The sequence below is a fragment of the Lissotriton helveticus genome, chromosome 8 (genome assembly GCF_964261635.1).
Source record: "Lissotriton helveticus chromosome 8, aLisHel1.1, whole genome shotgun sequence".
Taxonomy (NCBI): Eukaryota; Metazoa; Chordata; class Amphibia; order Caudata; family Salamandridae; genus Lissotriton; species Lissotriton helveticus.
Window position 1 is genome coordinate 1,595,694,107 of NC_136069.1, and position 23,622 is coordinate 1,595,717,728.

The 23,622-nt window shown below is 43.7% G+C and overlaps 1 protein-coding gene across 11 annotated transcripts in view; it reads left to right on the plus strand.

The window, feature by feature from the left end:
- NUMA1 (nuclear mitotic apparatus protein 1) overlaps positions 1 to 23,622 on the plus strand; it is an 832,005-nt gene that overhangs the window by 340,782 nt on the left and 467,601 nt on the right. For all 11 annotated transcript variants that reach the window (XM_078658631.1, XM_078658637.1, XM_078658630.1 and 8 more), the window contains exon 12: positions 6,808 to 6,948. In XM_078658631.1, the coding sequence (XP_078514757.1) occupies positions 6,808 to 6,948 (141 nt within the window). The remainder of the gene's footprint in view (positions 1 to 6,807; positions 6,949 to 23,622) is intronic.

The window sequence follows — 23,622 nt, forward strand, 5'->3', positions numbered from 1 at the left end:
TTACCAGTGCTCCTCGGGCGTTCACCAAGATGATGGCGGTGATTGCAGTGTATCTGTGCATATCATGAGTGCCAGTCTTCCCGCATCTCCACTGGCTGCTGAAGGCGAGCTCTCCCCAGACTGTCCTCTCCCACCTCCCGACTACGGCAAATCTCCTGCTTTCGCTGGGGTTCACGATCAGCATAACAGTCACACGGGGCTCTATCTGAGATGCTCCCTTTTATTGGAGCTGTTCTGGACACAGTGCAGTTTCGGGCCTATTCTCTAGAGGTGCGAATCCAGGATATTCAGGCTATGATGCTGATGTTTCAGACTCTATCCTGGATTTTGATGAAACTTTCACTAAGACTACTGGACCTCATGGCCTCCTACATCCTGCTAGTGACACATGCCAGATATGCGGGCTCTGTGTTGGGACCTGGAGATTTAGTGGGTGAAGCATCGGGGGAAATCTCTCAGACAATGTCCAGATATGGAAGGAAACTGCACAGGATTTGCAGAGATGGCCCACAACCACGATTGGGTCAGAGGCAAACCCCTCTCCCTTCCCCACCAGATCACACAGTAGTGACCGATGCGTCACTCCCCAGATGGGGTGGCTGTTAAGGAGAGGTGAAGGTCAGAGCACTCTGGTCTCAGTCGAAATCTGGGCTCCACATCAACTTTCTGGGGCTCAGAGTGAGTCACTTGGCATTGAAAGTTTTTCTCCCTTCCATCAAAGGAAAGCTGTTTAAGGTGTTCACGACAACACCACAGCGATGTGGTACTGCAGCAAACAGGGTGGGTGCGGGTCCTGGACCCTTTGTGAAGAGGCCCTGCATCTCTGGACATGCCTGGAACAACCAGACATATCCCTAGTGGTTCAATACCTGGCTGTGCACATTGCCTCACCATAGGGGAATGCCAGGGTGGACAAACGCAGCCGTCCATGTCTAGTGGATCATGAATGGCGTCTCCAGCCAGAGGTCTTTCAGAAGTGGGGAGAGCCTTAGTTCAGTTTACCTCCTCTGAGAATCTGCAATGCCAGCCTTTTTTGTCCTGAAGTTTCCAAGGCGGCACTAGCTCGGGGACAATTTTTGTCTCAAGTTGAGCTCAGGCCTCCTGCATGCTTGTCAACCATTTCCACTACGGTCCACAGAGCTCAAAAAGATCAAGAGCGGCTGGGCCCAAGTCGTTTTTGTGGCTACGGGCTGGGCACAGTCTGGTATCCTGAGCTTCTCCAACTGAGCCTTGATCCTCTGATCAGGCTGCCTTTTCGGAAGGGTCTTCTGTTGCCGTAGCAGGGAAGGGTCCTCCATCCAAACCAGTCAACTTTTTCTTTTTGCATGGTGATAGGCCGGTGGCTCTTCATGGCATTCAACCTGCTTCCCGAATCTATGATATGGATTTGGCTGCCAGGGGTTCCTCTACCAAGATCATGTACGCCTACCGTTTGCATAAATTTGCAAAATATTGTACAGGAACGTCTATTGATCCTCTTTCTGCTTCTCTCTCTCAACTCCTTTTTATTTTGACCCTTGCCCAGCAGGGCTCTGCTCTATGCAATCTTTAACCCCTTGGCTGCTGGGTAATTCCCCCACGGTGCGGGGGGAAGTAGGGGGGGTTGTCCGCGGCCCTGCTGTGCTCATGACAAGCAGAGCTAGTCATGACTCAATGACTCACAGAGGAGCTGTGCTCATGACGAGCTGAGCTAGTCACAGACCCGCCCACTGATTAATTATCCCGCACAGGTGGGGAATTAGCCGCGTGTGGGTGGGCCGCGGCCGTTATGACGAGCTCAGCTCGTCATGAGCAAAGCTCCACTGTGAAAACGGAAGGGGTTAAGTGGTACCTTTCGGCTCTGTATGCCTTTTTGAGGCTGCCAGACCAACCCTGTTTATTTAAATCCCCTATTGTAAATAGATTTCTTAAGGGGCTTGTACATATGTTTCCACCTGCCTCTTGCAACATGCCTCAGTGGGACCTTAATTTGATTCTCACCTTCCTGATTGTTCGGTTTGAACCTCTGCATACTCTGGTTGCTTACCATTAACACAGCTTTGCTAGTGGCAATAACTTCTGCCAGGAGGGTGAGCACATTGCAGGCTCAGTCATACAGGCCTCCCTACCTGACCATCTTCCCTGATAAATTAGTGCTTCCCACTAAGGCCTCTTTCCTGCTGAAAGTGGTAACACAATTCCATGTGGGTCAATGTCATGTTGCCCAGTTCCTGCACTCTTCCGCACCCATCTAAATAACAGGAGCGACTCCGTCTGGATCCAAAAAAGAGCATTGTTCTACCATGAACGCACAAAAGAGTTCACGGTGGATGACCGGCTCTTTGTAGGGTACGGTAAATCAAAGAAAGGTTGTGCGGTGCAGAAGAGGTCTGTCATGATGGTTTGTCCTCTGCCTCAAAATTTGCTTCGCTTTGGCCACAAAGCAGCTTTGTGAAGGCTTATTTTACCAGAGCTCAGGCTGCAACCACACCGTTGCAGTGTGGTTTTCCAGTCCTTGACATTTGTCAAGCAGCAACTTGAACATCCCTGCACACATACTGCCTGGACAGTCAAGTCCAAAAGGACACACTTTTTGGACCCTCTGTCCTGCAGGACTTCTTGGTCTAATCTGTCCGCAGTCCCCCCGGGAATGGTATTGCTTGGGTGTCTATTCTAAGGTACGGAATCTGTGTCTACATGGGTATGTCAGATGGACAAGTTACTTACCTTTGGTAACGCCTAATGTGGTAGATGTAATCTAGCTGCAGATTCCTTAACGACTCACCCACCCATCCTCCCTGCACGGTAGTCAGGTTTTTAGGGTCAGAGAAGATCCTTTTCAGGGCATTAGTTATTCTAAACACACCACTGTCGGTCCACTTCATGGCTCCATGCTCCCGGCATTAAAAGTTGTGAAAAACAAGTGACTTCATTATAGGTGGGGCGGACTTCGCTTCCAGCGAGGACAAAGTCACACGGAGCCGACTGACGCCACTTGCCGGCGTGCAAGGGTATTGCTCGGTCAAATGTCTTCCAGATCCAGCCTGACACCTGGGATATTGTAAGGCATTTTTGAAGTTGAGTAGCTTTTCCGTTAAATCCAACTTTACCAATAAAGAGGAGTTATAACCATTGCAAAGATATAAACAAATTTTACTGCTACGATTTTCTGATCAGGAATTACAGATCAAAAGTGTATCCAGAAATTCCCAATGCTACCGGATGAGAGGAGTATGCCTCAGAGTGCTGAAAAACTAATTTGGGTATTTGTTATTGTAAGAAAGTTGTATCTTATGCTTTGGAATTACTACTGTGGTATCTATTGTAAAGGTGAGGAATCTAATTAGTAGTACCCATTTGAAGAACAAATTACTTAATAGTGGGTAATGGTCTTTCTGGTGAATACTGTAAATCTAGGAGATGCCTCACTGCCCTCATCACCCTGCTTTCTGGAGTGGGTTTCTGAATTTCTTAAGATTCCAGGTTATATTTTGGCACTCTAGCTGCAGTTTGTTTGAAGCGTTACTTGTTGGAAGATGGGGCAGGAGAAAGATTAAGCAACTGACGTGTGTGTAGGGATGGCACTTATTTGGGGTTCCGCCGTGTCACTTTTTGGGTTGTATGAAGTCCTTCCAAAGCCATACAAACCCACCTACTGATGTGTGGGCAGCACTGCTGGAAAAAACAATCATCAAAACCAGTCTTACACTTGAGAATATTCTAAATTGTGAGGAATATGTGGTTGAAATATCAACTGAGAGTGTTTCCAAAGGTAAGTAACTTTTTGTTCCTGCCTAAAGTGGTGACTGTTTCACTTAGTCAAGTCTATCGCCGTGCCGCTGTCTCATACTCCCTTCAAGGTTGTGGAATGGCTTCACCTCCTGCAACTTCTCAGGGCTTTGAGCCTCTACATGGTCAAGACCAGAAGAATACTGATTTGATAGCTGTCCAGCAGGTATCTGGGTGCCAAATATGTCGGGGCCATTCAGAAGAAGCTACCTTCAAGGTCAGTTGTGTTGTGTACTTAGATTGGCTATGCTATTGCCTCCAATGAGCCTCTGGGCAGACTCACGGTCCCTGCCACCAAACCAAAGGCCATTTCTTTATCTTTTTGCAGAGGTGTCCCTATTTTGGACATCTGGTGTGCTGCCCCGAAGTTACAATCCACACCTTTACCGTATATTACTGCCTTTATTCTAAAGTCCATATGGATGGCTTTTCACAGGTGTGTTCTGCTGGTCGTCTTAATTCAACCATATCCCCAGACCCACAACATGGAGATACTGCTTAGGTATGAATTCGAGGTGAGTAGTTTGTAGATAGAAGTATCCATGGGAACAAGTTAATTTCATATATCAAGATTATTCTGATGGATAGTGAGGAAAAGTGCTCTGGTCGGCGTTCCTTTGTGCTAGGACTCCGTTGTTTTTGCACCCAAGCTTCCCCCCCCCCAGTTCTTTGTAGTTCAACAGAAAGCCATGAGACACTCGCGCCCTGTGTAAATGATTAGTTTTCCATCTCCTGCTCCCTGCCTGGTAAACGTCCTTGACACCGTGATCAGGTTATCTGGACAATGGTCTGACTGCTGGGCCTTGATCAGGGTGATTGGACAATGGTTTGAATGACCGAGCTTTGATCAAGCGGAGTGAACAATGATTTGAGTACCAAGCCTTGACCAGATCACTAACTACAAACATCGTCTGGATCTGGTTATTACTGCAAACACTGCCCTGATTGAACAATGGACTAACTGCCAAAAGGAGTGGAATAAAAAAGTATTAAAGGCTTGTAAGCTGCGGAGTAAAGCAGCAGCCTCCTCTGTCTTGTTTCTAATGCTTGGGACTCTGTTCCATAGCCCGGGCTCTTTGAATAAATCTGGGTTCCTCCTGCAGATGAAGGCTCCTGTGTCTCCTTTTATTAAGTATGGAGGGTATGGAAGACTTGGGCAGTTCCCCTGCCGCCGTGACCCAGTAAGTGGGTTATTCCGGTTCTTCAATAGGCCTACAGATTTCTCAATGATCCTGCCCTCCTCCCAGTACTGAAATTATCTAGGTCCATTAATATACTGCTTTAAGCATGAATTGTCACTCTAGTTGCACTCATTATTGCCTCTTTGAGACTGACAATAAATCATTGATGTGCTGGACTGGTTCTTATAGGTCTCCACTAATGTTGAGTTCTGAGACGTGTCTGGTGTTGAGGTGAACTAAATGGCCACCTACCGGAGTGTTGTAAGGTTCAACATAGCCTGCACATAGTCTTTTGTACTGCAAGTTTAAGCTTGACATCTTTTTTTTAAATTATATTTTTCATGCCTTGCACTTACATGATAACACACTTAAAAATTATTCGCTTTGCACCATATTTCTAAGTGATCATTTTATCATGTTGCCGGTACACTCTGTCCAAGGCTAAGGAACACTGAGCATGATGCCCTTGCTTTTGGTTTCCGTTTTGAGACTGCTCTGAGTCACAAGATAATCACATCAGCGCTGCACCTTTGACACAGTGCATTTGGAACAGTGCTTTTATTATAGAAACCATCTGAGCCACATTTGTCAGATAAGCACTTCTACAGATTATCCTGGAATGCTTTACTGTGACTGAGATGCAGCCTTCCTGACTCTGATCTGTATCCTTCAAAGGATGGTCACGTGTTCTACACCAGATTGGCTTCAAGATGCATCATACACAGGTTTGGTGGGGGTTGGGTTGTCCTAATAGATCTGGTAGAGTGTACTTCCCACTATTCTCTCGACAATGTAGGTAGTACTTTGTAAGAGTAAAAGTAGATGTATAATCATTTTCATATAATCATACAATATTGCCGTAATGGTTGAACTGTATCATGTTCCCCATTCTTATAATGCTGGTTACAATGCTTTGTTTTCTTCTGCTAATAATTGGAGTTCATGTTTTTTTCACAAGAATACAGATGCTTCAATAAATCTTTGAAAAGCCAATTTGTATATTTCTTGACTCTTAAGGCAAGTCTGTGTAACAACAAAAGGGTAGATCTATTTGAACGATTTCCTTTGGGAATAAGTCTGGTCATGTTCTGAGATCCAGTACCCTGTGAGGTTAGGGGTCCAGATGGCACACTGTGAGCTAGCTAGGAATTGGGCCAACATACTGTGTGTGAACTCAGTCCCCATATTTTGAGGTTTATGTTCTCTGGATACACAGTCCTACTTGATACTTAGGAGCTGTATGATGGGAGCAGGAGAGCAGTTGTAATTTTTCCATATCCAGTAGGGTGCCTTCGTAGATTCAAGATGTGTGGGATGTACAGGTAGATAGATGATCCACTCGAAAGATTGTTGCTTAAGGTAATTAAATTGTTCTGTAGGCCTAAATCCATGAGTGTAAGATGCATTTCTCATGCGTGAGAGTACACTGTCAGTACACACATGGTTATACTTTACCACCTATTTGTGGAATTGCTATTATGGTTTCTAGTTTGTGCTGTCCCGCAAATTACTCCATGTGGGTGTTGAAAAAATTAGAAGCTTTCAGTTTAGCAGATGACATTTTTGAAATACCAGTTTTATGTGCTCCAAAACTAAATGAAAGCTTCTGTTGGCATAATTTACCAAAGCTTTTAAGCCATTGCTTCAGACTTCAGCTTTCTATTAAAACGGAAATCCGAAACTGTGTGACTGTTAATGCTCACAAATAAGTGTCATTTTGCACAAACATTACACAACTTCGGTTTAGGTGAGGAAACCCACTTCTCTGTAAAGGTTACTTTAAAAATATTGAGGTAAGCATAATCTACAGTCCAAAATAAACGGATATGTAATAAAACTGTTGCTTCTATTGATTCAGGTTCGCGAAACAGAAAATCGGCTTACGCGGACTAAAACTGAACTAAATGAGATTTCTGATGAATATGCAAAGGCTCATCATGAGTGGAAATTAAAAGAACAGCAAATGGAGTCCGACCTGGTCATTGCTTTAGATGAAAAGGTATGCATAATATCCATTATACAAATGTGAGCTTTGCCGGTGCTTTGATCTTGCGTATATTGCTGAAAGTAGATACATCTTATACAATGCATGTAGTACAGAAACATTCAGTGAACACTGTATGTAAAATTTTGCTAACCTTTCGTACTAGAACATGGAAATTATTAGAAACAAGTGATCTAAAATCTGTAAAGAAATGTTAGTGGTTAAATGATGTATTTCATAGACTACGTTGAAGACCGTTTATTTGTAAAGTGTTGGCATTAAGGATTTGTTAGCGGAGATGCTTTTTGCATAGTCAGTAAGTGTAGGAAGCTGGCTCTATATAGTGCCCTAAAAAGACGTACACTATGTAGAGTCCAGTGGGTCCCTAGTTGGCCTACAGGGGCATAATTCGTTAATGTTGTTTTGTGGTTGTGTTGGCGATCAGTTAGACTTATCAGAGGGTAGTGCTAAGCATTTTTACTCAGTCAATAGATGACACACACAAAGAATACATCAGAGACCTAATTGTTGTGTCGATTTAGATTCCGTATATAGATTTCCTGATTTATGCCCTTATAGGTACAATTCACATTGCCCTTATTTAGGCATAGAAATCCAGCCCTTATTTAGGCATGCTCCATGCTAATGAAATACAGGCATGGCCACCTACATCCGTTCATCTACACAGCGAGTTCTTGGAAAACCAGACACTTAAGCCTTTAGGACTTCCTTTACTTGGATATTGCTTTCTCCAAGTACTCATTTATATACATGAACATCTATTCCTTAGGGGTTCATTCACGACGTTCTTATGCAGACTTTTACGTCAGGCATTCCTAAACATCTTCAAGGTATAAATATACCTTCACTTGCCATGGCGAATCACGGTCCACGGTTAGGCAGTTTACTTGCACGACGCGGCTCGCCACGGCAAGTCTGGACGGAGGTGAAATCCCCAACTGCCGCATTGACCAGACGCTACCATCCTTTCTTGCACAGAATCCAGCTCCAGTGTTTGACTCCCCTTGCGGGGTGTTAGAGAGCGAGACTCGGAAAGAGATTCCAACCTCACTCATTCTAAGGTATGAAGCGGACTAGAACCTAGAGGGACTTTTGTCAAATCTTGGCAACTATAGCTAAACTAGACTATAGCTTAATGGCACCTACTTCTGCCCTCGTACTACACTTAGATTAGGTACACTGGGGTAGGATTATTTTAGAAGCACCAGATGAGTATTTTAGCCTGTGTTATTTATGTATGTATTTTTATGAATGTCATAGCTACAAGCCATGCTATTGCAGTATTATTTCATCTACCTGCTAACGCTGTACGTATTATACTTCGCATTCTGTTTTATGATTGTAGCAGTTCATATCTCTTGCACGAGAAAGAACTTTTCAATAAACCCTTTTTATTGAAACTCCCTTCTATCTATTTCTGTGTACCTCTGTAGAAATAAAGCATGCACGATTGACTGAGTGAAACGGTTATGTATTGTTTCCACGATTCTGAGATTGTTCCGAATCTAAGGGAAACAAAGTTGTCATGTTTATGCGGCTGTCCAACTAATCCCCTGTTCATTCGAGAAGTTTCTAGTGACCTCTGAGTTAGCTGGCACACACAAGTAATTAAGTTTAATGTATTCGATAGATACATACTGACCTCTTTCCTATGTCAAAACTATAGTGTATATTATTCCAATGCGCAGAGCCTTTCTGATGGATACATCTGCCAGTGGATTCCTCACCTTGTGAATATCCCCCTGCGTCAGCAACGTTCGGACTTTTTTTTTGTAGCACGCCGGCGTGGACGACGTCATAGGAGCACGGCATCACGCGCGACTCCGACTGATGTCACTGACTACTTATTAGGCCTACGTCGGCGTGATGACATCAGTTCCCTTTTTTCCGAGTCATCGACACTAACGGTTTCTTTGTCTTTTTGCTTCTTTGTCTCGTCGAAGATGTCGACTAAGAAGACCGGGTTCAAGCCTTGTGGGGAGTGCAGCAAAATGATGTCGATAACGGACCCTCACGAAGAATGTATTTGGTGCCTTAGTTCGGACCATGACGTCAAAGGCTGTTCTTCATGCAAGAAAATGAACCCAAAGGATCTTCGAGAGAGGGAAGCTAAACTTCTGGTGGCGAAGTTAAAAGAAAAAAAGGAGAAGAGGACTTTGAGATCGCGTTCAAAAAAGGCAAGGTTGAAGTCTAGGTCAATATCCTGCACGGAGTCGCCTTCGAGGTAGTCTTCTGATCATGCTTCGAAGTCCAGGAAGAAGCATAAAAAGCAAAGACATGGTTCTCGACATCACTCCGGTAGGGATTCGGACTTGTGACCGAAGTCACCGAAGAGGAGACATGGAAAGGATGTAGTGTCTCCATCTCCTGAGTTGGATCCAGTAGGTAAGGCTTCACCTTTAGAGTCACCGGTTCATTCTCCGGCTCCGGTTTCGAATCCATCTCTGGCGCCGTCTCCGGCTCGAGAGGAAGAAAAGGCTCCAATGCCTGAGGGTTCGAAGATTCCGACCCATCCACCTGTAGAGGAGGAGGTGAATCCGGAGCCTCAAAGGGATCGGCCTGGGGTCTTTACCCTACCTTCCCAGCTCGAGGTCAGGACCCTACTTCGTTTTTAAATGCGATGTATGGAGTCTATTCTAGAGCCATGTACTCTCTGGTGCGCCTTCGGGTCCCATGGGTCCTCTGGCTTATAATTTAGGAGTTCCTCACTCCTGTGCTCCGGCTCCTTTTATGCCTTTCATGCCGGCGCCGACTCCGGCTTGGCATTTCCCGGCGCCGACGACGTCGTGAGCAGAGACCTGTGCCTCCGGATTCGATCCCGACGTCGGCACCGGCTCGAGTCGTTCACGGATCCGACGGCGTGGCGTCGACGTCGAAGCCTTCGACGCCGATGCTATAGTCGCCGGCTCCGATTCGACCTCGAGAGCAGAGACCTGTGCCTCCGGATTCGATCCCGACGTCGTCACCGGCTCGAGTCGTTCATGGATCCGACGGCGTGGCGCCTGAAAGTGAGGTCCAGAAGGAATGCTCAGCGTCTTATTGAGGAGCAAAGATCTAGAGAGGAGGCTGAAGAGGAAGAAGGAGAGCTTCAGGAGGACTGTTGATGATTTGAGGGAAGCCAGTGGTTTGGAGCTTTTCCCCTGAATGGCATCTGTCAACTGTGTCTGATGCCCCTTCAAAGAACGTTTCGCCTTACCACATGGTTATTAAGAAGGCTGTGAATCTTCTAAACTTAACCTTGCCTACAGTTGAGTATAAATCAAATCTCTTGGCTGCGGTCCTCCATTCTCCAAGTTCAATTGTGGAACCATTACTTCCTTTTAATGAAGCTCTGAGCCTATAATGGAAGTGTGGAACAAGCCTCTAACAGCTCCTGCAGTGGCAAAAGGTGTTGCGAGGAGGTATAGAGTTGTACCTGGGGATCCTGAATTTTTAACATCTCCCCCTTTGCCTTAAAGTCTGGTTGTTCAGGCAGCTTGCTCGAGTAAGGCTGTTGATGCATTCCCTCAAGTGCCTGGGGATAAGGAGTCCAAGAAACAGGATCAGACTGCCAAGAAAGTCTTCTCCTCAGCAAATATGGCCTTAAAATCGACGAATGCCACTTGCCTTTTGGGGATATATATACATGCCCTGATGGACTCGGTGCGACAGTTGGCATCTAAAATTCCTGAGGACAGCCTTAAGGATTTTAATTAGGTGTTGGCCGATACCCAGGCAGCTGCACGTCCAGTGATTCAGAGTGGGCTTGACACTGCTGATTCAGTTGTTTGCATCATGGGAACTTCTGTTGCCTCTAGAAGGGCTGCCTGGCTGAAGTCGTCTGACTTTTCTGCTGATGTTCAGGCAGCGTTGTTGGATTTGCCTTTTGATGGTGTTAGACTTTTTGGTAAAAAAGCTGATGCAGCTCTGGAAAGGTTTAAGGACAGTAAGTCTACTGCCAGATCTTTGGGGCTGCAGACCAGAGGTTCGACAGCTAAAAGGTACAGAGGGTTTGGACGTTCTTCCTTTCGTCCCTATCGTCAATCCCAACAGCAGCAGCAAAATACGCTGTACAAGTCGTACAGAGGCAGATAAAGAGCTGGTCCTCGAACGTCAGGCTTTCTCCTCCTCCTCCTCCTCCTCCTCCTTCTCCTCCTCCTCCTCTACTTCTTCCCAACCCCCTCCCACAGCAGAAAAGCAGCCCTAGATCCGCCATTCAGGATCATGTGGGTCCTGTAGGGGGTCGGCTTACTCATTTTCTACGAGATTGGGAATTGCTTACATCAGATCTTTGGGTTCTCAATCTCGTAGAGAATGGGTATGCTCTTCACTTTCAGGAATTTCCCCCCAAATTACCCTCCTTGCCAAGGTTTTTGCTCGGAGGACCACCTGCATCTCCTGCAGGAAGAAGTCCTGGCACTATTGAAAAAAGGTGCGATAGAGGTGGTTCCCGAGCAGGAAAGGTGTCAGGGATGCTACTTCCGGTATTTCCTGATTCGCAAGAAGGATGGCAGACTTCGTCCAATCCTGCATCTCAGGATCTTGAACTTTTATCTAAAACAGGAGAAGTTCAAGATGCTCACCCTTGCACAGGTTCTTCAGGCGCTGATGGAAGAAGATTGGATGGTGTCAATAGACTTGCAGGATGCATATTTCCACATCCCTATTCTGTGGTCTTACAGGAAGTATCTCCGTTTTACGGTAGGATCGCAGCATTACCAGTTTGCGGTTCTTCCGTTTGGTCTTACTACTGCGCCTCGAGTCTTCACCAAGGTGGTGGCAGCACATCTCAGAAGGTCAGTGATACCAGTATTTCCTTACCTGGACGATTGGCTGATCAAGGCAGAATCTCCAGAGAAGGTGCTCCATCATCTGCAAATGACAACTCCGTTGTTGTACAGGTTGGGTTTTTCGATAAATGTACCCAAATCTCACCTAGTGCCCTTCCAGCGCAACCTGTTCATTGGTGCAGTTCTGGATACAACTGTATGTCGGGCATTCCCTCCACCACAACGGATTCGCGACATGCAGGAAATGATTCCTTTATTTCACAATGGAGCGGTCGTTCCAGTCTTGAAGGTCCTTCGTCTGCTCGGTCTGATGACTTCCTGCATTCTGCTGGTCAACCATGCACGCTGGCATATGAGGGTACTCCAGTGGTGCCTCCGCAGGCAGTGGTATCAACACAACGGAGATCTCAGGGAGTCGATCAGGATCTTCAGAAAAACTGCAGCGGATCTGTCTTGGTGGAGTGTGGAGGGCAATCTGTCTCAAGGAAAGCCCTTCCAGCTACCTTAATCGGTGGCCAGGGTAATAACGGATGCATCCACTCTAGGGTGGGGTGCTCATCTGGGGGATCTGAAGATCCAGGGTCTTTGGTCTCCAGAGGAAAGGTTACAAACACAACTGCTGAGGTCTTTTAGTGCTACAGAGTAATTCGGCGCACACCAGGGTAACCACTGAGTAATATTTGTCAACAAGGTAAACAGTGTAGGCAAAGGGGCGAGTGGTAATACCTCACAACCACTCAATTAGACCAGAAAACTGGTCTGTATCGAATTAGAACTGCAGTGCCCCTGCACTAAACACAATAAGTAGCGATATTATGGTACACATAGAGTGGTTACATGCAAAGGTAAAGCTTTGTACAGCAATCTAAACACGTAGTGGAAATTCAAAAGTCAGTGATCAAGAGCACAAGTGGAAGCTGTAATAAGATCTATAGCCCGTTCTTGTATTGTTCATTTTCTGTTTAATGTTCCAAATCATAAGCCAACACGTGTTTCATCGCAGGGAACAACTGCAAATCTTCAGGGCTGGAAAGGATGACTTGGACGAAAAGTGTTTCGAATTGAGAAACACCAAAATAGAGGCGAAAAGAGCCGGTCAGTGTGTAGACTCTGGTTCTTGTCGGGAAAAAGACGTTTCGGTTCTTAATTTGTGTAAAGAGCTTTAGCCTGGTCTAGGCGGGGTGTGGATTCCCAAGTTTTCAGAATTCCAAATAAAAGGCTGATTTTATGGTTACGATAGATCTCGATTTTTCACGTGTAGGGTGAAAACCGGGAGGAGAAGGGTCTTCGTGATGGGGCGGGTGTGCCTCAGTTCACGGAGTGCTTAGTCTAGTCAAACGAAAATCTCCCTCTTTAGGTTTCCCGGCGCCGTGTTCCTGGTACGGACCCTACACGTGAAAAATCGAGATCTATCGTAACCATAAAATCAGCCTTTTATTTGGAATTCTGAAAACTTGGGAATCCACACCCCGCCTAGACCAGGCTAAAGCTCTTTACACAAATTAAGAACCGAAACGTCTTTTTCCCGACAAGAACCAGAGTCTACACACTGACCGCCTCTTTTCGCCTCTATTTTGGTGTTTCTCAATTCGAAACACTTTTCGTCTAAGTCATCCTTTCCAGCCCTGAAGATTCGCAGTTGTTCCCTGCGATGAAACACGTGTTGGCTTATGATTTGGAACATTAAACAGAAAATGAACAATACAAGAACGGGCTATAGATCTTATTACAGCTTCCACTTGTGCTCTTGATCACTGATTTTTGAATTTCCACTACGTGTTTAGATTGCTGTACAAAGCTTTACCTTTGCATGTAACCACTCTATGTGTACCATAATATCGCTACTTATTGTGTTTAGTGCAGGGGCACTGCAGTTCTAATCCAGAGGAAAGGTTGCTTCACATCAACCTTCTGGAATTGTGGGCGATAAGTCTGGCACTCAAGGCCTTCCTCCCTTCCGTTTGCGGTCGGTCGGTTCAGGTCCTGACGGACAATACCACCGGGATGTGGTATGTCCACAAGCAGGGAGGAGTAGGGTCGCTGTGTCTCTGCAGAGAGGCCCTGCGTCTCTGGTCATGAGTTCAGGACCATCAGATTCGTCTGATGGCAAATCATCTGGCCGTAGTTCTGAATGTGCGTGTAGACAGTCTCAGTCGGCAGTTTTCAGCCGACCACGAGTGGAGGCTTCATCCAGAGGTAGTTCGTCACGTCTTTCGGACGTGGGGAACTCCTCGGGTGGACCTGTTTGCCACTCTCGAACGCTCACTGCCCGTCATTCTGCAGTCTCCAGTTTCCGATGCAGGGAGCCTTGGGGGACGCGTTTCAGTTGAGTTGGGACTCACAACTCCTTTACGCGTTTCCTCCCATTCCATTGATTCCTCGGGTTCTGAGGAAGATTCGCCAAGACCGGGCCCAAGTTATTTTGATCACCACAGATTGGCCAAGAAGGGTGTGGTACACAGATCTTCTCCACCTCTCCTCGTGCCCGCCGCTCCGTCTCCCTCTCAGGGCAGATCTTCAATCTCAGATGGAGGGGCAGGTTCTACACCCCCACCTCCAGACCTTACACCTTCATGCCTGGAGATTGAACGGAGCAACCTGAATTCCTTTTCTCTCCCACATGACGTGTTGGGTCCTTCTATCAGCCAGGCATGATTCCACCAAATCTATCTATTCTTATAGATGGTCTAAATTTGTTACTTGGTGTGGGGAGAAGTCCATTGATCCTTTGAGGGCTCAATTGTCTGATCTTCAGTTTGCACTTACTTTGGCTATGCAAGGGTTTGCTGTGGCTAAGGTCAAAGGTTATCTTTCAGCCTTGTCGGCTTTTCTCTGCCTGCCGGATCAGCCGTCTTTATTTAAATCTCCTGTAGTTTTAAGGTTTCTAAAGGGTCTTACAAATAAATTTCCTCCTACTCCATTTATTGTGCCTCAATAGGACTTGAATCTTGTGCTAACTTTTCTGATGGGTTCTCCTTTCGAACCTTTGCACAAGTGTCCCATGAGACTTTTATCTTTTAAGACTGTCTTCCTGGTTGCAATTACCTCGGCAAGGAGGGTAAGTGAGCTTCAAGCTCTTAGTTCAAAGCCCCGTTCTTGACCATTCATGCTGAACGAATGGTTCTTAGGATCAGGGCTGCTTTTCTGCCTAAGGTGGTAACTCCCTTCCATCTAGGACAGTCCATTACCCTACCTACCTTCTATCCTCCCCCTTCCAAGGAGGAGGAGAGACTTCACCGCCTGGACCTTAAGAGCGGTGAGCTTTTATCTTGATGGGACAAGAGACTATTGAGTGGATGACCAGCTATGTTGGATTTGCTGGCTGCAGAAAAGGAAGAGCTGTGCACAAGGGCATGCTTTCAAGATGGATTATACTATGCATCAAGATCTGCTACTCCCTGGCGGGTAAGGACCCTCCAGAGGGTATATGAGCTCACTCCACTAAAGCAAAGCCTTCTACATCTGCTTTGTCTAGGGGTGTACCTGTAGAGGACATTTGTAGAGCAGCAACTTGGGCTTCCCTCCACACTTTCGCGAAGCATTACTGCTTGGATTCCGAAGTGAGGAGGGACGGCCACTTTGCGCGTTCTGTCCTCCTGGATTTTCTGGTATAGGAGGGTGGACACCCTCCTCCGGGAGTGGAGACTGCTGTGGGACTCTATTAACAAGATGAGGAATCCACTGGCAGATGTATCCATCAGAAGAAAAAGTTACTTACCTTCGGTAACGCTTTTTCTGGTGGATACAGTATCTGCCTGTGGATTCCTCACATGCCCACCCGCCTCCCCGTTGTCCACTCTACTATACCTGAGTTCATGACATTATTTATATGTATTTATATGTATTTATATGTGTGTGTGTATATATATATATATGTATGTATGTGTGTGTATGTATATATATATATATATGTGTGTGTAGATATATATATATATATATCTTTCCACCATTTGGCCTCAGGGAGAGCGCGCTGTCTCACAGCAGGTGCAGGTTGAGAGGACAGGCCAGTCCTCGCAAATATTTTTTACCCAATTCCTTCTTCACACTGAAGAAAACCGCACACCAAGGATTCAGCAAACTTTTGTTTTTATTCTTCCAGTAGCACTGCAAATTTCCACACCCAACCACCACCAATGCGTTTCAACCCCTATGGGTCTTGCTCACGGTATGCGAGTCCTTTCTATGTGTTACCATTTATAGTTCCCCATGTTAGCCTATTAGGAGGCATTATGGTATTTGTAGTTCAGTTTCTTTATTTCACCATTTCGCGAGTTTGTTTTTCAGATTTCGTTTAAATGAAAAGAGTTCTCGGGTATCATTATTATTTGACTAAGTGTCAAAAACCGCCAGCTATGATGATTTCGAGTTATGGAGCTTTATTCATGCTGTCTCAATCATGAGGTTTTCGGTAGCATTTTTATCTGTGTCGTTAGTGTCGCTGTAGTTTTCTTTCTCTATTTCTTTGTTATTTGTTGGGTTTGTTTAATGCCTGTTGATTAGTATCTCTCTGCATTTGTCCAATTGAGGTTAATGCGCAGTAATGGCTTAGTGCCCGACAAAGTATGATATTAGTTATTGCTATCTACCTCATGATCAATTTCGTTAGCCCAAATGTACATGTAGGTCCTCATCAGCGTTTAAACCATGGGGAATTTTCGTTTTAAATCTTACGATCATTTTCAATTCGAGTCTCCGTAGTTTGAGAGTCCTGTCACCCCCTCTATCGTTTTTTGGAATGGTTGCTAATCCAAAGTATCTGATATCCTTCCATGATTTCTCTGTGTGGCTTTTGAGATGTTTAGCAATGGCGTAATTCAGATAAATGTTATGAATCGCTCTTAGATGCTCCAGGATACGTTTCTTTAGGGGACAGATCGTGCTCCCTATGTAGCGGAGTCCACAGTGGCATTCGATGACATATACCACGTATGTAGTTTCACATGTTATTTTCTCCATGATCGAAAAAGGTTTTCCCAAAAAGTCCTTTATCATCCGAGTATTTTTCCCTATTTTACAGGCTTTACATTTGTTGCACTGCACGAATCCTTTGTTTTTATCGGTTAACCAGTCTGTTTTTCTTTGTGATGTCATGTGACTCTTGACCAGTTTGTCCTTTAATGAAGGAGCTTTCCTGTATGAGACGGCCGGTGTTTCACCGATTGTTTTTCAAGTCCGGGTCCTTTTGTAGGACATGCCAGTATTTTTTCAGGATTGTCACAATCTGATTCTTTTTGCTATAGGTTAAGATGAGTCTGATTTTATTGTCTTTTTTCTGTAATGTATTTATTCTGGGCAAGTTCCGAGCTTTTTCCTGCCCTATTTTTACATCCTGGATGTTATATCCTCTTTGTAGGAATCTTTGTTCAGTTTCATGGAAAGTCTTTTCCATCATGTCTTTATCGGAGCAATTGCGTTTCATTCTTATAAATTCGCCATAAGGAATGCTTCTTTTGAGTTGTTTCGGATGGAAACTTTGCCCATGCAGGATAGAATTTGTTGCAGTTGGTTTTCGAAATACTTTTGTTTTCATCTGATTATGCTCAATGTAGACAGTGATGTCTAAGAACTGAACTTCCTTGTTGCTGATGTTATAAGTGAACTGTAATCCTTCCTCGTTCGTGTTCAGGATGGTCATATAGTTCTCAAATTCACTTTTGCTTCCGCTCCAAATAAGAAACAGGTCGTCGATAAATCGCAACCACAGTTCAGTTTTGGCAGTGAACTCCTCATTGTCTTCTCTCCAAGCTATGTGTTTTTCCCACCAACCCATGGTAAGGTTGGCATAGCTTGGAGAGAATGACCCTCCCATAGCACAACCGCAGATCTGAGTGTAGATTTAGTTATCAAAGATGAACACATTGTCACTACGAAGGGGTTGTTCCAGCACTGGCCTTAATCCTTAAACAATAGTATACATCATATTATTTCATCTATACTTGGTGACCAATATATAACAGAGATTTATTATTTTATAAACTTTTTTTTTAATTCACAGTTTATCCATCATATTAATTTATACATTGTTTACTATTTTGTAAAAGTCATTTCATCACTTTTTTAATAAACATTTTTATCAAAGTTCATAACAAAATACAAAAAAGATATATCCTGCAGTAATAAATATATACAAAAAAATTATATGTAACATAAGATGGATCAAAGGAAAAGCCCTGCTTGATATCCTACACACGATCTCAAAATGCTACCACATTCATACTCGTACTTCATTCAAACCACATAAATACAAGAAGAACTGAGTCTTGAATGGCAGAGTCTTCACGCCAAACTATGGGTCTCAAAAACCAGAATGGGACCCTGCACCAGGTCGACGCGCGTTTCGGCGGCTCTAGGCCACCTTCCTCAGGACCTCTTTCATACAGTCAAATCCAAGATATCACGGGCACCTAAAATGTATATACAAAGACAATATTTTACTGTCACGATATGTACTCTCCTATACGTGAGAGAAAAGGACAAATTCTACAAAAATCGGAGAACGTTGCTCAGATTAACATCGCAGCTCATGCAATGACCATGACCCGCTGAGAAAGAAGTGCATTTAACAAAGGAAAAGGAATAAACAAAATGTCGAAGAAACACATAGGGTTCTGGTACACAAAAAGGCAGTGTTTGAATAACTATATTAGAATTATGTTCACGATGACAAAGACCCAAGGGGATCCATTTCTATGGGTTACCAAAACACGGGGATCAGAAACATGACTCATTATTAGGAAGCATAGGTCTACTTACGATGAAAGGCAAGTTTTAGTTTCTATTCCATATCTCAAATTCTCATGTGAGACAACATGCTTCAATAGTGTCACAAAAAACGTCTAAAGGATACCTAAGAGGTAAAAAGAAATGCCCCACCTTAAACGATTATATCCTCGAATGAATTCATGACTCCCTATTTGCTGCCCTTGGTTACCCTGTTCTTACCGATTCCATAAGACATGCGGGGCCAAATCTTGGTGTCAAGTTGATGCTTTATAATGGTACATGTCTAATCTTCAATCAGGTACTAAAACTAGAGAATACGGTCGTATTTAGAAATATATGGTTTAAGACACAAAACACGTTACTGGCATGTACGGTCCCATGGCAATTGGTAAGAGACACACCTTGTCTTACAAGCAATGGAGTCCGTTTTCTATATGTCCGGTTTATAATACTGTTCCAGAGTTTCTTAGTTTCATAGGGGCAAGGATGGCTTGCACGACTCGTCAACAATCTAAAATATGACAACAGGATATGTCACTAAATACGCTCAGTCAAGGGAAAAGGGCGCACTCGTCACTTAAAAGCGTATATCCTGTCTAATACAAAACAAGGGTATTTCTTACCGAGATCCCGTATGTCGTGTACATCCACGTATTCCTCTGTCTGGTATCCTCTTTACAAACGCTGTTCATAGTCAAAACTCAACCTTTTAAGTCCTAGACGGAAGCGTATTTTAACGCGATATTTCCCAGAAACCCGACATGATCTCGAGAGTGTGTAAATGATAAAAATAAATAACGGACTATTATATGATCGCAAAAATATGCACAACTCTGATATTAATTGCAACTGAGGAGGACGTCAACAACTTTTAGTATAAACCCAGGGTGATCTGCAAATAACAACCAATTCCTAAGGATCAATTTACAACAACCCCGTATTAATCGTAAGTTGCAAGACGGGCTTAAAAAGACATCAATGTTTATCTAGAGCTAGCAAGGCTCCTCCAAATTCCAATTGGCAAGATCTCATCGAGATATGCTCCTGTGTTGCAGAAAGGGCTCAGAGAAATACCATTATTTATATAGAGCTGACAAAGCTACTCCAAACGGCAAGGTCTCATTACGGTGTGTTCGTCTGAGTGGTTTACAAGTCATTTCTGGATATGAGATTGTAACCATCTAGGGTATAGCGGCAATTGGGGAAAAAGATAAATATAAGTAATGTCAGTTTTATTAACAGGGCTCAGGAGAGCAGAGAATGGCTCAAACTAGTTAGAATTACAGATATGAACCCTGTATTAGAGGCACGACATTCATTTCGTAACATACCACGATATCTCCTCATTAAGGCCCTGTTTCACACACACAAGGTGGTAAATCCAGAAGGTTTCGCTTTTCTTCCGAATACTGTCCGTGGATTGACCCATTCTCGGAAGGACCTTTTCTAGGATGGACCACTTAATATCTTGTTCATTGTGGTTCTTTTCTAGACAATGTTGAACTAAGGGTGCCGTCAGTTTCTTAGTCCTGACGGCAGACTTATGCTCACTAAATCGGAGACGAAATTCGCGGCCTGTTTCTCCCACAAAGGCCAAACCACAGCTACAGAACAAAATATAGATGATATTGCTGCTACGACAATTTGTCAAATGCCGGAGTTTGATTTCCTTATCATTATATTTAATAACCTCAGAAATGATGGCTGCATTACAGGCGTGGCATGAGCCACATCTGTGGTTGCCTAAAACAACTGGAAGGCCCGTTATAGAACGAAGGCCATCTGATGAGGGGCATTTCGTTTGCCGGGTATGTACTAACATGTCCCTAAGATTTTAGTTTCTTCTGTAGGCTAATAGGGGTAATGGTAAGGGGGCAGCATTTTCATCAGAATTCAGGATACGCCAGTTCTTGTTAATGATGTTCTTAATTTTGAAGTTCAGAGTGGAATGATTAATGACACATGTAATCCGATTCTGGCTAGGACGTTTCGACCCCTGGAGTAGTGCGGTTCGGTCATAGTATTTTGCCCTCTTGTAGGCATGCCGTACAAGCCGATGTGGGTAACCCCTCTTAAGAAGTCTATCCTTAAGTGCATCTCCATGTTTGTGGAAGGTGCTAATATCCGTGCAATTGCGACGGATTCGTAAGAATTCCCCAAAGGGAATGGACTCCCTTTGGCAGTTAGGGTGGTAACTGTCAAACTTCAGAATGGTGTTTTTAGCTGTACTCTTCCTAAAAAGACTCACTTCTAGATACCCCTCCACGCCTACAATGCTGATGTCCAGAAAGTCAACCTTGTAATTGTTAAAATTCACTGTGAATCTTAAGTTGGGATCACTAGCATTCAGCCAAAGAATAAATGCCTGCAAAAGATCCACCGGACCGCGCCAAACAAAAAAGATGTCGTCTATGAAACGCTTCCAGGTGGAGACATTTTCAAAAAATGAGGCCAGTTCATTGTAAATGTTCTTTAGCTCCCACTCGCCCATAAAGGTGTTCGCCACACTGGGAGCACAAGAGGCCCCCATTGAGGTGCCCTTAATTTGTTTAAAAAGGCAGCCATCACATTCAAAGAAGTTGTTGAAAAGAACAGCCTCCAAACATTGTAAGATGAAATCATCAGGTCGATCCTCTGGGTATCTCTGTAGTAGAGCTGAGGCAGCCTGTAACGCTCGACACTGAGGGTTATTGGTGTATAAAGCCTCAATGTCGAGCGTCACAAGGATGTCTGTGTCTGGATTGAATGGCAGACCCTCTTTCTTGTTAATTATATCACTGGTGTCACGAATATAGGAGGCATATTTATATGTAAAAGGGCACAGGAATTTATCCACATATTTTGATAAAGGTTCTGTACTGGACCCAATGGTAGATATAATAGGCCGCATAGGTGGATCTATTTCTGATTTATGAGTCTTTGGCAGCCCATAAAGGGCAGAGATAATTGGAAAGGGTTTGTTTAAAAAAGTATATTCATCTTCACAGATGAGCCCATCTGTGAAGGCCAATTGCGTTATTACTTGAATATGCTTATTAAGTCTTTCCAATTCTCTACCTTGTGCTGGCCTATAATGATCTGTTACTGCCAGCATTGCAGACATCTTTTCATCATAAGTATTCTTGTCAAACAACACAATCCACTCACATTTGTCGCAAGGTTTAATGATCACAGAAGGATTTGTTTCAATTTGTTGAGAGATACAATCTCTGATCTTGAAAGGTTAGACTGTGGTTTGTAGGGATTCTTAATGACTCGTGGAATATCACAAAGGACGTTCTGTTCAAAGATATGCACATCAGTGCCTACCATATCCAGCGTGGGAGTGAAAGTAGATGGAGGTTTACACTTGGATAAATTGTTATCTTCCTCATTAGTGGGGCGGTCCGCAAAGAATTTACACAATCTGATCTTCCTAAAAAAGGCAAATAGATCCTCATGTAATTTAAATTTATTCAAATGTACGCTCGGAACAAATGATAAACCTTTGCTCAACACCTCCATGTCCTCCGGATCAAGTGACATGGATGAGAGATTATAGATCGGTAAGTTTTCTTCGATGGTAGGTGGAGATACCAATGTATCTCCTACCACCAGTATTGGTGGTTGCGTGTCCTCACGTACTGTTGCGGAGGTTGAGGGCTCATTTGTGCTTGAGCTCCATGATCCTGCCATCGTACATTCCTTCCTCGGTATTGGCCCCGGGGTAAAAAAAACCTTCCTTGAAATGGGCGTTGAGTCGGTCTACCTCTGAATGGCCTAGAGTTATATTGGCCATTACTCATGTCCTGATAGTTGTCTCCATCTGATCCAGAGGAACCAGAGTCAGAAAAATTGGTATACTTTCTACCTGAGTAACCATTGAAGTTTGGATTATCATTACCATATGCTCCCTCTTGATAGTAACTAGGAGTAAGGTAGGGGTAGATCTTTTCTTTAGTAAACCATCTCACGTCCTTGCGTAGCTTTTCTGTTTTTTTATTAGTGAGATAGGTATCAAAATCTTTCATCTCTGTTTGAATTTTTTCAAGACTGTTCTTGGCTTCATCTACAGCCGTAGATGCACTGAGTTTGGCTTCTAGGTCATTAATCTCCTGCAAAAGGTTGGATGCTATATCCTTCGCTGTTTCAATAATCAACATTATCCAGTCCCTGGAGCAGGGGTTAGAAATAGGTGACCACCGCTCCAGGAACTTTCTGATGTCGACAAATAATGCAGGGGCATTACGGACTCTTAATCCTGAGGGGATTACTCCTGCCTTAAGGAACTCAAACATATAATATGTATGGGACTCTATGCGTTTCAATTTTTTCTGCATATTTAGTAAATTTTGCCACTCACTGTTATCCAATTGGTGGGTAGTACGGGGACCACTATCTCCCATGACTCTGCCCATCAGAGAATTAAAATCGTCATCAGTAAACCCGAACGTTTGAAAGTTGTCCATTCTCAGGATAGGTAATATTCAACTCCACTATGTATAGGTTGAGAAAAGGTACTCGCGTATCCCAATGTGAATAAATAAAAATCTAAAAGAGAAAAGAAAAATGAAAAAAGAGACAAATATTTAAAGGATCACCCAAACGTGCAAATAAAATAACAAACAGCCAGCGGTCATGTGAGAGCAACGTATGATTAATCCAGCAAGGTAACACTAATATTTAAATCAACAATACATGAGCAGAAAAATCCCACGGTTGAAAAACCGTGAATGCTGATAGCAGGTATGATGGGACCCCCTCAACAGGTAAGTTATGGCCAAGGAACAGAGGGGAGAGAAGGAAATATCACTACGAAGGGGTTGTTCCAGCACTGGCCTTAATCCTTAAACAATAGTATACATCATATTATTTCATCTATACTTGGTGACAAATATATAACAGAGATTCATTATTTTATTAAAAAAAATGTAATTCAGTTTATCCATCATATTAATTTATACATTGTTTACTATTTTGTAAGACATTTCATCACTTTTTTTTAATAAACATTTTTATCAAAGTTCATAACAAAATACAAAAAAGATATATCCTGCAGTAATAAATATATACAAAAAAATTATATGTAACATAAGATAGATCAAAGGAAAAGCCCCACTTGATATCCTACACACAATCTCAAAATGCTACCACATTCATACTCATACTTCATTCAAACCACATATCTTGATGCCAT